General features: G+C 40.7%; 1 protein-coding gene across 1 annotated transcript; it reads right to left on the bottom strand.

The window, feature by feature from the left end:
• Positions 1 to 561: 561 nt before the first annotated feature.
• LOC136182397 (protein NLRC5-like) lies at positions 562 to 5411 on the bottom strand. Its single transcript, XM_065962860.1, has 2 exons — positions 3177 to 5411; positions 562 to 3033 (listed from the first exon to the last, which is right to left on the bottom strand). Exons 1-2 carry the CDS (start codon positions 3565 to 3567, stop codon positions 1310 to 1312), a joined length of 2115 nt encoding a protein of 704 aa, XP_065818932.1. The 5' UTR covers positions 3568 to 5411; the 3' UTR covers positions 562 to 1309.
• Between the last annotated feature and the right edge of the window lie 10962 nt (positions 5412 to 16373).

Here is a 16373-nt window from a genome sequence, read left to right as displayed (position 1 = left end):
GGTAAGCTTCACTGGAGTCTTCTCTGATCTGAGTCTCAGCACTTCCAGGAGCATGGAGGTGTTGATCTCCGACAGGTTTATGGACCAGACACCAGCAGCTGACTCAAAAAGTTGACCCAGTTTTGGAATAACACTTAAACACCCTTCACTCTTGACATGTTGATACAAATCAACAAAAAAGTTATGCAAGTGTTTGTCAACAGAAAACAAAGAGACGAGCTGAGACACAACATGGTGAAAGCTCTCTTCTTTGTCAAGTGCTGCTTGCAGGCATAAATCCAGTAACAGCTTCTTTTTCCTTCTCTCTAGGGTCCCATGGTCTGGCTCCTGGTCTTCTTGCTCTGGATCTTGGTGGGTCATCCTGAAGCTTCATGATAACAAACAGATCTATGAATACAATGACAATGCATCGACTGTATAAGTACTTTAAGTACCGGTAAGCCTTGTATCCACCTAGCATTTTTCTTACAAGTGCCTGCCTCTTTTTTCAATTGTTCCCAATTTGGAGAGAGTGTTTGCAGCAGCAGGCGGCCAACTGGAGAAAAAGCACTTTTTTGTGCAGTAGCTCCAAGCAGAAAATATTTGAACTTTCCTGGAGGCACTGTGTACCCACATCCTCCTCAGTCCGTGTCTGATCTGAGCTCTTGTCTCCTCTAGAGATCCCGAGCGCACAGCAAATGTTTTTCTATCTCAAAAGACGCAAGGTGGACACAGGGGCCTTAAGGCGTCTTGAGTCTTTAAGTCGTCTGTTTTAATAATTCTAGATTTGGTTTAGCTTCTGTAAACAAATTAAATCTACAATGAAAGGATTAAAGGAAGAACAGGTTCATCATTTGGACACAGGCTCCATTTCCTCTCTACACGTTCAGTTTGTTTCTTTTATCCTGCTCTTTGTAACACAAAAAGGAGGATTTTATTTTGGTATGTTGGATAAAAAAAATAAAACAGCTACACACCTGAGTGACCTGATGTCTGACAAAACCTCCAGGAGGGACCCACACAGACTTTGGCAGGCAGTAGTTGCTCTATTGTCCCAGTGAAGGCAGACATTTATCTTCCTGGGATTATTCTGTATGACATACGCTGCTCTTTCAAACAGCTGTTTTTTACCCCGAACTGGAAGGTGTAACTGATTTCCATCAAGGTCGAGTAACCTGAGGTCAATCAACTTTTCTTCACTTAGAAGAACAATTTCCCACAGCTGTTTGGGCAGAGGGTCACACCTGTCAAATAAAGAATAATCAGAGATCATTTCCACATTATAAAGGAGAAGAGAAGAAAACACTGTTTTTCATTCCGACATACATTTCTACTCAATACAGTCTATTATTAAATCTGCTATATAAGACATGTTGTAAACTGAGCAGCATTTTGACATGTTTAACACATACCACTGGACATTGAAAAGGCATCCATACAGACAGCTCATTCCTTGTGCTGATACAGAAACATCTTCAAGGTTCAGCTGTATTTTCCTCTCCTTTGACTGAGAGACCACATAGGCCACAGCACAGCAAAGATAGGAATCAAGACTCTCACTGCTGAGATCAAGTTGGTACTCCAGTGTTTCCAGAAAGCTGGTGCATGTGTCAGGACACTGCGACTCAAACAAGCATTGGCATAAGAACAGTATGCCCACATCAAGCCCAGTGTCCTCAGTATGAGCCTCTTCCTCCATACACTGACCAGAGAAAAATGTGCTTATCATTTCCTTAAAGAACCAGTTAGATGTCTTTTTTAACTCCTGAGCTGGAATCAGATGCTCCATCAAACTTGGGCTCTTCTTAGTCAACAATCTACACATGAAAGGGATCATATGTTTCATGTGCTTCCTCTCCTCCGTGAGGCATTGCTGAAAAACCTCCTTAATCTTATCTGGATTCTTCAAGAGCCACATTGCTGCAAAGAACTCCTGCATTGTGTAATGGAGAAAAGCGTATGTTGTTGTTGTCTCAGTGGGAGCCACTTTGATAACAAGTGGTTTCAGGAAGGAAAGGACACAGCTGTCTTCACAGTGCAGGTCGGTCAAGCTCACAGTTTTTTCTTCAGTTGCATGAAAAGCAGCCTCCGCCAACGTCAGTAGATCTGCACTCTTCTGCTTGATTAAGGTATTGAGATTTTTATCTTTGTTGTTGCTGCTTGTTTGAAGACAAAAACGAACAATGTTGATGTATATTTCAGTCATACTGCATGGCTGTGGTGAGTCTTCTGGTGTCTCATATAAAAAACAGACCACCACCATCAGTGCATACATCGGGACATGGCAAAGAGTTAACAACTCCAGGTTGCTGAGAACCTTCTTCTGTTCCATGCCAAGCATCGCAGAGAAGTATTTTTCAATGGTCTGCTCACTGAAGCCTTTCACTTCCACTCTGTCAAAGTCTCCAGAAAATAAGTCTTCGTCATCTGGTCTGCAGGTTATGATGACCTTGGCATTAGGAAGGAGGTCCTTCTCTACAATTCTACGCACCACTGAAGAAGAGAGATCTGTGATTCCATCAAAAACAACTGTAACGTTGTCAGAATACTTCTTTATGTCCTGAAAGACTTCTTCTTTGTCTTCATCTGGTTCACTGTATGCACTGAAAAGAAGTTCCTCCAAGCTCATCCCATCTCTGACGAGAGATGTTTCCCTCATGTCAAAGTAAAACATGTATTCAAGCTCCCTGCTGTCTATTTCTGCCCAGAGTCTTAAAATTTCATGACTCAGTGCTGTCTTTCCAATTCCAGGCTTCCCAACGAGGAGGATGTTTTTATTTGTTTTCAGCAGGTCACTGGGAGAGATTTCTTGTCTGTCCTCTGGAATGTATGTCTTGAGCTTTTTGGGGCGACTCATTTTGCCCTTTTTCCTCTTACCTTTCTTTATTTTGGATGAAGAAACTCTTCCTTGTGTGTCTAATACAAGTGAACTGTATGACAGATCAGGCCTGCAGACTTCTTCAAACAGATTTTTGTTTCTCATCCAAAATTCCTTTGATCTGTCTTGTGCTTTTGACTTTAACTTTGCTTTATATCTGTGGCATGATCTCGGGCCTGAAAAAGAAGAAACACAGGGAGTGAATAAATAAATCATGCCCCAGAAGTCACATATTCGAACAGAGACAAATTCAAGTTTTTTACAGGAAGTAAATGTAAATACATCATTTACTATCAATCACAATTCTGCCTCAAAATACCTTGTGAGTAGTTTATCTCCATTTCTGTGTCTTCCCTGAAAGGAAAGCTGCTGATCCAGGAGAGCAGGTCAAACTCTTTAGTCCCAGCTTCAGTCATTTCCTCAGAGAGAGAAGATATCCTTCCAGAGGTCCTCCTACAAATCATGTCAATAACCTGAAGGAGCTTGTAGCAGGCTGCTTCCCCCTTCTTAATGACTTTGTCCAGTATTGTTCTTGATTTGTCATAGTCAGTCCTTTCTGCCTTTATGTTACTGACCTCTTCATCATGGAAAACTCCATGCTCATTTAAGTTCTCCACAATCACAGAGACCCCGAGATTCTTTAATTCTCTCACAAGGTGGTATCTGACAGGCCTGACGTAATCTCGGGCAGACTCTGTTGAACAAGCCATTTGTCCTCACTTCTGCACACAAAGCCTCCTTCAATGATCTGTAGAACAAAGGACTGGGTAAATTAAAATATAAAAATACAAATTTCACTTTTCCTCATGCATATTTATCTCTTATGACAATGTTTGTAGAATGGTTTCTCAATCAGTGGTTGTTGCAGGCTTTTATTAATCTGTCCAATCATTATTCAGATCTAATGACCATAAGAAAGGACCCCTGCCTATCTCCAAGTACTCTACCTCTCTCTCACCAAAGTGTCCTATCCAGGCTTTGACAAAGAAGACATTGAATGCACAGTAAGTTAAAATGATTTTCCTGGACCACATCACACACAGACTGTTTATCAGAGACAGAGACACTTACACAGAGGCCTCAAAATGTCCACTGAAGAAAAACTCCATCTGCTGTTTGGTGCCAGTGGAGGGTGATTGTCCTGAGCACAAGAGAAACAAAAAAAGAACACGCTAAAAGTGGTAGAAAGCTCTCATAAACGCAGGCTTATTATCTGCACTGATAGTTAATGGTACTTATATAACAACGTAGGTGTTTATTATTTATCTTAATTATTCATTTAAAATATATTAAACATAAAAATCTGTCTTTTTATTCTGAATACTAAGTGTTGTATCAGTAAAACATTGTTTACCAATAATTAAAAAGATTACAGGTTAGACTCTCACTGGACTTGTCATTACTTTTCCAGAGAGCAAAAAACATGAATTACACTTGGCCCCTTGAAGCTAGGCTATACGGCTGATCAATAACCAGTGCACTACAGGTGGAGGAACATTCATGTACGTATGGATTTGATGGGGGATGGACCTCTGGTCTTGATAAACATATTAGGGAGCTAGCCAGAGCCAGAATGGTGGCGGCAGAGCTAATGTTAACTCTGTCAAGCCGTTACACAACCATTAACGTTACATGCTTTAAAGGTGCACTATGTACAGTGTTTACCACATCATTTAATGAGACTATGGTGGGGGGACACCGAACCCTATAGGGGGGAGAAAAATGTATACATTTTAAAGTATGATGCATCAATTTTGTGCAAAATTAAGAGGTTAAATGTATGAAAAACTTTGTCATCTTCTAACAATTTTGTGCTCTTGTAGTGCACAAATTGTCAAAACATAAAATCCAATGCCCATGGAAGTTAAATGGCTTTAGGCTTGGCCCATAGAGACCCTCAAGCAGGCATACTGTTCCTACTCCTCTTTCAGTTATGATTATCACTCCTCTCCAGCCTCTTGTCCACATTTGGATCATTCCTCCACAACATGCTTCTATTTGATGACATCATACTATTTGCTGCGCAAAAGCATATTTTATCAATTGATTGTAATGTTCAGTATTATAAATATTTAGAGTATTAACAGCAGCTCAGACGGTTTAAGAACATTTCAAAATAAAACGTTCAGACGTGGTTTATGACCAGTTTATATTTTTAAAAAGCAGGTAGGGTGACGTGCAGATGCAGACAGAGGAGCACTCAGAGCACATTGAGCAGTTTAGACGGCCTCTGTCTGTTAACAGCAGAGACTGCAGTCTGTCGTTCACAGGTTGACATGTAAACTGTAGAGTAATGATCAATTTAACTTTTTGTTTCTTGTCCATCCACTTACATGTGCAATGGCACATTCCCGGACTCTCGCTCGCTCGTATAGCTCTCTCTCTCTCTCTCTCCCTCGCTCCCTCTCAAGTGTGGTCCGCGGACCCACTTTTATCTGAAAATGCACGTTTTGACATAATGAGGAAGATACACTCTTGAAAAAAGGTCTGAGCTAATGTTTAGACTTATAAGTAAACTTTAAGTGCAGTTTTTCAAGACAACAGGTGAGCAGCAGTGTAGGCTATATAAGTAACACAGAAAACTTGCCATAGAAGTTGTACGAGCAGCGTATGTCTGTGAATGTGTGTGTGTGTGTGTGTGTGTGTGTGTGTGTGTGTGTGTGTGTGTGTGTGTGTGTGTGTGTGTGTGTGTCGGGGACCGGAGCAGAATAAGCAGAAGAAATCAGAGTCATGATGTTAAGTGTAAAGTTCAAGCTCTGCGAGCGTAATAAACGGCCCGGTACCTCAAAATAACAAGCCGGACTCTCCGTGTCTGTTCACACCTTGCTGCACCCCAGTGAAGTGACGGGGTTAGGAGGCCCTGGAGCAGATAAATAAGTCTCCCCTGTGAGCCCTGACCACGTCAATATGCTTAAATTCAGCGGGTTGTCTCGTAGTCGAATGGGCCTGACCCTCGGGACTGCGCAACCCCCCCTACCCGGACGAAGCGGAATAGGCGGAAGGGCAGTAAGGGAAAGGAGTGTGGTTCAATACCCCCCTGAGAGAGGCTCACGGACTTACGTTCAACCGGTTACCGCCGCTGCGAAAGGGCGACATGGAAAGCCAGAACCCGCACAGGTACGTCCAAACAATCTCCCGGAACCAGAGTCAATCCCCAGCAGTGCGGCTCCTCCACGCCGCACTTCGCTGAGTAGTCTTGGCTGCCATCGCAAGTCAAAAGTGAAACTTTCTTGTTACGTGACGTAATGCCCGGTGCTCAGTTATCCAACGTTTATCAGGTGCATTTGTGAGTGCAGTAGCGTTGTCAAAGTGGAACATTTGTAGCTTTATTCATCTCTAAATAAATAGTATGTGTTATTTTTGATCAGAGATGATTGAATGCGTGTCTCTAAAACATTTTAAAATAATAATACAATTTCAAAATAAATAAAAAAAACAAAAAACGGTTGTCATTTACTGATTTTTCAGAACTAAGAACTCAGGCCCACCCCTGCCAAGCATCCTTCTTGCCAACGTCCAGTCCCTGGATAACAAGATGGATGATCTGAGGGGTCAGGTAAAATACCAATGGGACATAAGGGATTGTAACATCATCTGCCTGACGGAAACATGGCTCACTCCTGTGGTGCCGGTGTTGTATGTTGTCTGGTTTTCAGTTTAACTGGTTACCTTTGTTTACAGACGTCAAAGGTTTGTCATGGCGACAGCAGATGTTACAATCACCGAGAGGAAACGTAGCTGACCTGGCGAATGCCTGAAAGATTATAATTTAACTGATTCCAAGTCGCAACTCATATCTACTGCGGTAAATTTGATTGTATGAGTGAGCACTTCATCCCAGCCACCTAAGAAAAATATAAAATAAAGAAAATATAATCCGTGTTTAGTGGATTCGATCTCACTAAAACTAAAATATCCCCTATTCACCTGTGCCCTGCCTTACAGCGTGCGCCACCTGAACAGTGACATGTCATCAATTCCATTACGTATCATTTTATGATGTCAGCCTCCTGGTCACATTTTAGTTTGGCTGCTTCTACAACAACTGGTTACCTCGGTTTATCGTCAAATACCCGCACATATAAAGGTTTTTACCCGAGGCTACAGCCTTACAGACCACAACATAACAGACCTCTACACCACTACCCATTTTGACAAATAAATACTTTGAAACAGTGACGATCTATTTCAAAACAAACACTAAGCCACTGTTTGATTCACATGACAGGAGACTGCTGGGTTGATCGTAGAAAAACTACCTGAACATTTCTATTGCCATGCTTTTCAAATGTAAATGTCCACGGCCACCTGTGATTGTATAATGGGCACTATACACGCCACTTGCGAGAAAATAAAATAAAATGTATGCATGATCGCGTCGAGCTGGATTTGATCTCACCAGAGCAAAAGCGCAAACTAATCACCTGTGTGCTGACTTAAACCACATACCAACGGAGCTCTACTGTTTCACTTGAATCTGTCATGTATTGTTAGACGATGACCAGGTCACATTTTGGTTTGGTTGCAATTAAATCAACTAGTTACACCAGGTCCATCTTCACACACCGCACATATAAAGTCATTTGCTGCTGGGGTGTCTTTCCAATTCCAATAAAAATGCCAGGATGAAGCAATCAAGTAATCAGGCATAGGAAGGGAAGTATAAAAGTCAAATGGGGCAGGTGATAGGCCCTTTGCTGAGTAGCAAGTAAGTAGTACGCAAAAAAGTAGGAGCAAAAAACAGAATAGCAAATATAATAGAATAATAGAATAATAGAATAATAGAATAGAATAGAATAGTATAGTATAATTGATCCCAAACTGGGAAATTGTGGGATTACAGCAGCAGGTTGTCCAAACACACAATTAGTAATTTAGCAGAAAGGAAGCAGCTATGGACCCACAGATGGTAAAAGAACTGCTGGACTTCAAGCTGAAGAACATCTTCCCTCCAGACTTTAGCAAAAGTGAGCGGTATGTTCTGAAAAGAAGGGCAGAGAGTTACCAATTAATAAGTAAGTCAAACCATACAGCAGCACTGTGTTCATTGCCTGATTGAATTGTTAGTGTGAACAATCCTTTATTTAGTCAAAGTTAACAGAGCATTTTTGGCATCACAATACATGCATGTCCCCCCCCCCCTTCACACTTCCTTCCCACCCCTAATCACACTAATCATTTCAGATGTTCATGGCAATGTATCTAGATGAGGAACTGTATTACCAGTGCCATAGAACCCATAGAAGTAATATTTACAGTCTATGGTGTGTACGTGTGTGCGTGTGTGTGCGTGTGTGCGTGTGTGTGCGCGTGCGCGTTCAGATTTCCCAATGTGACCACTGTCAAAAGAAGAAGGCTTGCTTAAAGGAGAAAATGCAGTACAAACCCATACAGGTGAATAATCTCATTAAATTGAACATGCTGCTTAACATGGAAATAGTAGTTTATGCAATGCTTTCGTTTGCATTTAAGGTGTCAGAGCCCTTTGAACTGGTGGGGATGGACCTTGTCGGTCCATTGAAACGCTCAAACAGCAGATACATGTACATTTGCGTCATGGTGGACTATTTCACCAAATGGTTGGAAGTGTATCCTCTTATGAGTAAGAGGGCTGAGGAAGTGACTGTGTGCATAATGGACTTTTTTTATAAGTATGGTGCACCAAAACAGATCCTGACTGACTGGGGAAAAGAATTTGTCAACAAAGTAAGTAGAATAGTGAGACATGTAATAACTGTTACTTTACACTGCAACAACAAAACTATACATCAAAACTGTGTTCTTCTTTTTAATATCCAAAGCATATTCTAGACTAACCAGGGATTGTGTGAAAAGCTTGGCATTGCCAGGAGCCTCTGTGCACCATACCACCCCCAAACAAATGGCTTGGTGGAAAAACTTAATGGCACGATTCAAGGGTGAAAATACACTTTTCTACATGTTTGTACTTATCCTCTCTGATCATGTGTATGTATGGAGAATGACAGTATGTTTTCCAATTTCAGGGCATTGAGAAAAATGGTGCATGACCACCAAAGTTATTGAGAAAATTTCATCAAACCCACTGTGTTTGGACTATGCACCAAAAAACAAATCACAACGAAGTATTCACCGTATTTCCCCATGTATGGAAGGGAGGCCTGTTACCCGTCAGAAATTCCAGTCATGTGTAAGGTATGAGATGGCATGTCCCTGCTGTTGGAGCTGCTTTGGCAACCATATCTATTTATTTCCTATTATGTGTACTTGTGTTTATTTATCTAAAACTATGTTACAGATCAGTGATGAAAAGGTCAACAATCTAATTGACAATGAGGATGTATGCAACAACACTTCCAACCTTGAAGTTGTGTACAATAAAGTGGAAGCCAATATTACAGCAGCACAAACAAGGGTGCGAAAAAGGAAATTGGCAAAGGGTGATGATGATAACTTTGTGGTGGGGGACAAAGTATTAAGGAAAAATATCTGCCAAAAACAAAGAAAGGGGGGGAAATTAGAAACGGATTTCTTTGGGCCTTTCACAATCAAACACATTGATGGGAAAAGTGCTGATCTCAATTCAACAACAGGAAAAACCATCTTAAAAATCAACATTGACCAGCTCAAGAAGTATGTGGAACCCGAGCCACGAATCCCAGTGAAATGGATTGCCACGACTTCATCTGCCCCTTTAGCACTGGAATCCACCCCCTTGACATGTCCTAGCATTCCCCAATCCCCAACTTGCAAGCAATCACGTCCACGATCAGACCCCCTGCCCTCCAGTCTCCAGTCAACTTCAGTCACCCCAGAGGAGTGTAAGTATATATCAATAACATTTTATTTGAGCAGCAACATTCTGTAAGACCTACATATGCACTCAGTAGGCTTTCCTTGAAACTGATGCTGCATTAAATGACAAATGAGGCCTCTGTAAATGACTGTCTTCTAATTCTCAGTAATAGCTGACATCTGGGCTGGTAAACGGCAAGGTGTGCTGTGGAGCAAAGTGGGTCCATATAAGTTGTTTGCCACAGACCTGCAACATCTGGCCCCGGGACAGCAGCTAGAGAGTGAGGTAAATTCATGCATGAAGTATTTACAGTTCGATCCTTCTATATATATATATTTTTTTTTTTTGAAGGCAAGAATGTAACCACATATTTGTCTCTAGGTTGTCAATGCATTCATTCATGCCACCATTGGGAGGGTCCAAGAGGAAACTGGGAGGCAGTTTTATCTGGTCGACTCCTTTCAAATGACTGCAATGTGGCAAGGATCATTCCGGGGATTGAACAAGGTGATTATGTTCATGCTATCTTCATACATTTTAACAATACATTCAATTATTCATTCATTCATTATGCGTGTTTATTTTCAGCTTGACCCAATGGCCTACGATGTCCTCGTAAGACCAGTCTGTGACAAAGGGCACTGGACACTTGTGGTGAGCATTTAAATACAGTACCATAGAGTATGAATAGAACCATGTGTAGGATGGTCCAGACTCGTGTGTGGTACTCTAGCATGATAATTGAATGTGATCATTCACCCGATTTACATGACTTCACGTGTATTGTGAAGGTCATGTATCCTAAGGAGAAGCGGGCACTATACATGGACCCCTTTGGTGAAACCCCTGGTGACATACAGAAGTGCAAGGATATGACGAGGTAAGTTGTACACCAGTGCTGACAATGTCATACAAGGTCCTTAGTTACAAATGGCAACAATACTGCTATATACTATAATGATACTATTCTACAGAGCTTTCATGAGACGTAGACACAGCCACATCTCCCGGTAGGCTTGTGATAAAATATGCCATCCACGTCAGCGCGACTCGACGTCCTGTGTGGTATTTGTCTGCAAGGTATGAGTGCAACTAACCTTTTGTTGTATACAGCTATTCAATGTTACTGATTGTCTTGTATAGTTTGCAGAGCTTCTACTGACTGGTGGGGTGCTGGATTTCTGTCCTGAAGAGGCTGAGATCACTCAGTTGAGGAGGGAAATAGCTTGTCGACTGGTCACCTATTCAGGTTTTTTTTCTTTTTCATTTCTGTCATTGTGTCATCATATGTATGAGACGTGTATTTCTAAATTATTACATTTGTGTAATGTGTTAGAAAACTTGTCAGACCTTTGCAGAGCATGTGGGAATACATGCCAAAGTCCAGGGACACATAAAGATGACCATGATGACTGGGTAAGAATGGACTTGACAGTTCTGTATGCTTACAAATCAAGTAATTCATTACTGATCTACTGCCATGCTTCTCTTCAGATCGAGTGTACAGTATGCGGTCTATGGTTCCATTGGGCTTGTATTGGGAAACCACCATTGGATCAAGATTTCTGTTGTCCAGCATGTGCACTGTAGGGGGTCTCCAACAAGTAGCTCAGGAGCTACCGGTGGACCTGGATATGATTTGAATTATACTTTCGTGTGAAATGTACTTATTATTATCAGGGAGGCAGACACAGTGTGTATTTTTAAGAATAGACTTAAAACTTTCCTTTTTGATAAATCTTATAGTTAGTGCTGGTGTAGACCAGCTCTTAGTTATGCTGCTATAGGCTTAGACTACCAGGGGAACTGGCACCTTGAGCTCCTCTCTCTCTCTCTCTCTCTCTCTGTGCATATACAGTACATCATATTACTGCATGTATCTATCTGTAAATCTCAGTCACTAACCACCTACTTTCCTGAGAGCTCTTGAGCTCTCTTAGGATCCTCAAGATCGTTGGTTGACGGCCTGCCAGAACCGAAGATTTCTGCCTTTTAATAAGACAGTTTTTTCTTACCACTGTAACTTTTGCTGCTTTGCTAAAGTGCTCATGATGGATAGGCCGGGTCTTTGTAATATAGCAATAAGTAAGGTCTTTTACCTGCTTTTTGTAAAGTGTCTTGAGATAACACTTGTTATGAGTTGAGGCTATACAAAATAAATTGAATTGAATTGTAGTTACTGTGTAATTTTACATTATTGTATTTTTTTTATTTAACTGGATGTAAATATGTTTGATTTGGTTTTAACTTCTATTTTTATTTTTAATACTTATATTCCCATCCCCTGTTTTCTGGAGCTGCTGTAATGCACAAATTTCCCCCACGGGGATCAATAACGTTTATCTTTATCTTTAGAACCTGTATACAGTCTGTTAGCTTGTTTTGTCTGCTGCATTCAATTAAGGTTCTTTGTTATTATAACTACACCACTTTAGTTTTGCAGTTGTAAAAACTAAAGTGGTGTAAGGCAGTCACTTTACACGCCATTTTCTAGTAAAGTCAACTAATTTGGGTTGGGAGTAGCTCGCGGGCAGGTTTTCAGTAGCTCGCCTACAGGTTGACCTACTGTGTAAAAAAAAAAAAAAATCAGACAGTAAATGCACCTCTTCCCACTATTCATATATTTGGACCATAAAAACAAATGAATGAATGCAAGCGATATGATGGCGCTCACCTTAATTTTTTCAAAGTAGCTCTTAGGTGAGGAAAGGTTGGAGACTTTCTTTGTGACTTTATATGTGCGGTATGTGAAGATGGACCTGGTGTAACCAGTTGATTTAATTGCAACCAAACCAAAATGTGACCTGGTCATCGTCTAACAATACATGACAGATTCAAGTGAAACAGTAGAGCTCCGTTGGTATGTGGTTTAAGTCAGCACACAGGTGATTAGTTTGCGCTTTTGCTCTGGTGAGATCAAATCCAGCTCGACGCGATCATGCATACATTTTATTTTATTTTCTCGCAAGTGGCGTGTATAGTGCCCATTATACAATCACAGGTGGCCGTGGACATTTACATTTGAAAAGCATGGCAATAGAAATGTTCAGGTAGTTTTTCTACGATCAACCCAGCAGTCTCCTGTCATGTGAATCAAACAGTGGCTTAGTGTTTGTTTTGAAATAGATCGTCACTGTTTCAAAGTATTTATTTGTCAAAATGGGTAGTGGTGTAGAGGTCTGTTATGTTGTGGTCTGTAAGGCTGTAGCCTCGGGTAAAAACCTTTATATGTGCGGGTATTTGACGATAAACCGAGGTAACCAGTTGTTGTAGAAGCAGCCAAACTAAAATGTGACCAGGAGGCTGACATCATAAAATGATACGTAATGGAATTGATGACATGTCACTGTTCAGGTGGTGCACGCTGTAAGGCAGGGCACAGGTGAATAGGGGATATTTTAGTTTTAGTGAGATCGAATCCAGCTCGGCGCGATCATGATCACAGATTATATTTTCTTTATTTTATATTTTTCTTAGGTGGCTGGGATGAAGTGCTCACTCATACAATCAAATTTACCGCAGTAGATATGAGTTGCGACTTGGAATCAGTTAAATTATAATCTTTCAGGCATTCGCCAGGTCAGCTACGTTTCCTCTCGGTGATTGTAACATCTGCTGTCGGGTCCGTTCGGAAACCAGACAATGTGGGAACCAGACAATATACAACACCGGCACCAAAACAAACATCTGAACGCTGCCCTCATCGTGGCTGGGGATTTTAACAAGGCCAACCTGAAGAAAGTTATGCCGAACCTTTTCCAACACGTCACTTGCTCCACCAGGGGCAACAATACACTGGATCATTGCTACACGCCATTCAAAGAGGGCTACAAGGCAACTTCCCTGCCCCCACTAGGTAAATCAGACCATTCCGCCATTTACCTTTTGCCAAGTTACAAACAGACGATTGTACGTGAAAAGGTGGTGACGAGGCAGGTTGGGCGCTGGAACGACCAATCAGAGGCTACGCTGCGAGACGCTCTGGATGACGTCGACTGGGGCATGTTCCAATCCAGCTCGAGTGACGTAGACGAGTTTACGGAAGTTGTGACGGAATTCATAGCAACGCTGGTAGACGACGCCATTCCCATGGTGTCTGTCCGGATTTTCACGAACCAGAAGCCATGGGTGGATAATCTATCCGCACCGCTGTGAACGAACGGACCGCTTCATACAACTCGTCACTTCTCCTGCATGGCCTTGTGGAACAGTCCTTACATTTCACTGCACATCTGTATGAGCATGTGACAAATAAAAATATTGAATCTTGAATCTTGAATCTATGGTGGTGGATCCTCAGTAAGTAGTGGGCCAGTCAGTGTGACTCTGCAGCAGCAAACTGTCATATTAACATTTTCCAGCTCTGTGCACTGAGCTTATGATGGTCAAATGTTCCTGTTTAATTATAACTCCTCATATTCAGACAATAAAGTATAATAAAACAATAATTGACCATCTTGTTTCTTCAACTTTCACTCAGGAGCAAAAATCAGCTTTTAAATTTGAAAGAAATAATGATTGACAATTATCGTGATAATTATCGATATCGACTGATATGACATTTTTTATTGTGATAACATTTTTTGTCATATCACCCAGGCCTAGTTGAAGCGTGCTTGTGTCAGGTACTGATTGCCAGTGTGACCGCACCCTAAAAAGTGACCAGGAGAGTTACAGTTTCACTGTTGTGCCCCCCGACATAATTTCAGACACTGTGGCTGTATCCAAATTGCACAAGTACCTACTCAATCTTTCAGTAGGCAGTAGGCAGTAGACAGTACCTACTATCCGTGCTGTATACTGTTAGTACTACTACCTACTATTCAGTAGGCACACACAGTAGGCAGATATTTGTTCCTACTTCGTCTGATTCATTCAGTATGGAAGTGACGTCATTTACGTTTCTCGAACCGGCCGCATTCACCCGTTTTTTTTGTTTGTTTTTTGTTTAGCTTTATTCAAGAAAAGTAATGCGCATATACAGTCAGGTAAACAAAAAACAATATCACAATGTAAATCAAGTAAAAGGCAGATTAAATAACTAAATAACATACAGTACATAAAGGAAAGTACAAATGAAAGACAGTAATATACAGAATATAAAATAAACCAATAAAGACGCATTTAAATAGTGAAATCATTATTTAAATAGAGGGGGAAAGGTTTTATAATAATGCAGATATTTGTTATATTTTCTGTTGTTAATTTAAAGTAGTGATTTCAGACGGGACTTTAACTCTAGATTAAAAATTGATTCAATTAATCCACGCTCGTTTGTTTTGATTTGGAGGCGGACGTGAAGTGACGATTTACGTTTTAATTTCGCACAGCATTGTGGGTGGTAAAATACAATTCATTTCCTGTAAGCACGCATCCGATCCATACTGCATAAAACCTTGAAGTTAGTATCCATACTGAAATGTTCAGTATACTGCGCGGACCCAAAAAATGTACTGAACTGTGGCTATTCGGAAAGGGCCTGTGTTTCAGGGACCAAATTTTCCTAGGGGGACAGTTTGTATATCGAGTTATGATAATAAAGCACAGAGTCTGTACGTTTCTTAAACTTTCTCATGTCTCTACCAAAACTCCATAGTGCACCTTTAAAAAATTGGAGTGTTAAAAAGATATGACTTACCCTTAATACAAACAAGAATAAATCATAATACGTTCAAAACTATAAATAATAAAAATATTGGAGGTGAAACATGAATTAACCTTAGTGTGCGGCCTGTGACCGCCGGTGACATGAATTGATAAGAGTTAATGTTGATAGTCTGTCATCTCTATGGCTGAGATTTCTGTTGATTCCAGACAAATAAAATCATTGTTTGAACCTTTGAAACTTGTTAAACCGTGTTAAAGGTGGATATATTAGTAAAAACCACGGATAAAACAGAGAAACATTAACTACTGACCGTTATTTCTGGCGCCGACATCATAATAGTTACAGCCTTGCTAACAGCCATATCAAGTTAGCCAACTCCAACTCTTCACAGGGAAATAAGTTTATATTTTTTAACTCACATCTTCATCCCTTCGACCGGCGGAACCAACTGTTATAAACTCTCTCATATTAACTTTTTTTAGCACAAATAAATGAGATCCATCGACCTCCGTTTCTGTCACATTTTCTGTGACGTGCTACCCAACGACATGTACTACTGAACGGTACTGCGCATGCGCAAAGCAAATTAATACAATCTGATCCTGAAATCGTTAATAACAAAATATAATACAGTACCAAAACATGTTCTACATTTTTGACAACACAAATGGACTGAGTAGTGGTGTAATTTAAAATGATTCAGAACTTGGAACATTATTTGATGCAGCACAACTCCACGAAACACCGTGGCCCTTTCCGAATAGCCACAGTTCAGTAGGCAGTACGTACTATTCAGTATGGAGTTTCAGTGTACTGAACTTTCGTGGTCATTCAGTAGTCATTTTATATGTCCACCACAGTATACTGAACATTTCAGTATGGATACTAACTTCCGGGTTTTATGCAGTATGGATCGGATGCGTGCTTTCAGGAAATGAATTGCATTTTACCACCCACAATGCTGTGCGAAATTAAACGTAAATCGTCACGTCACGTCACTTCTCCAAATCAAAACAAAGGAGCGTGGATTAATTGAATCAATTTTTAATCTAGAGTTAAAGTCCCGACTGAAATCACTACTTTAAATTAACAACAGAAAATATAACAAATATCTGCATTATTATAAAACCTTT

Source organism: Labrus bergylta, chromosome 2, assembly GCF_963930695.1.
Source record: "Labrus bergylta chromosome 2, fLabBer1.1, whole genome shotgun sequence".
NCBI lineage: Eukaryota > Metazoa > Chordata > Actinopteri > Labriformes > Labridae > Labrus > Labrus bergylta.
The sequence above is the reverse complement of the archived record's forward strand: the minus strand, read 5'-3'. Positions and strand labels throughout refer to the sequence as shown.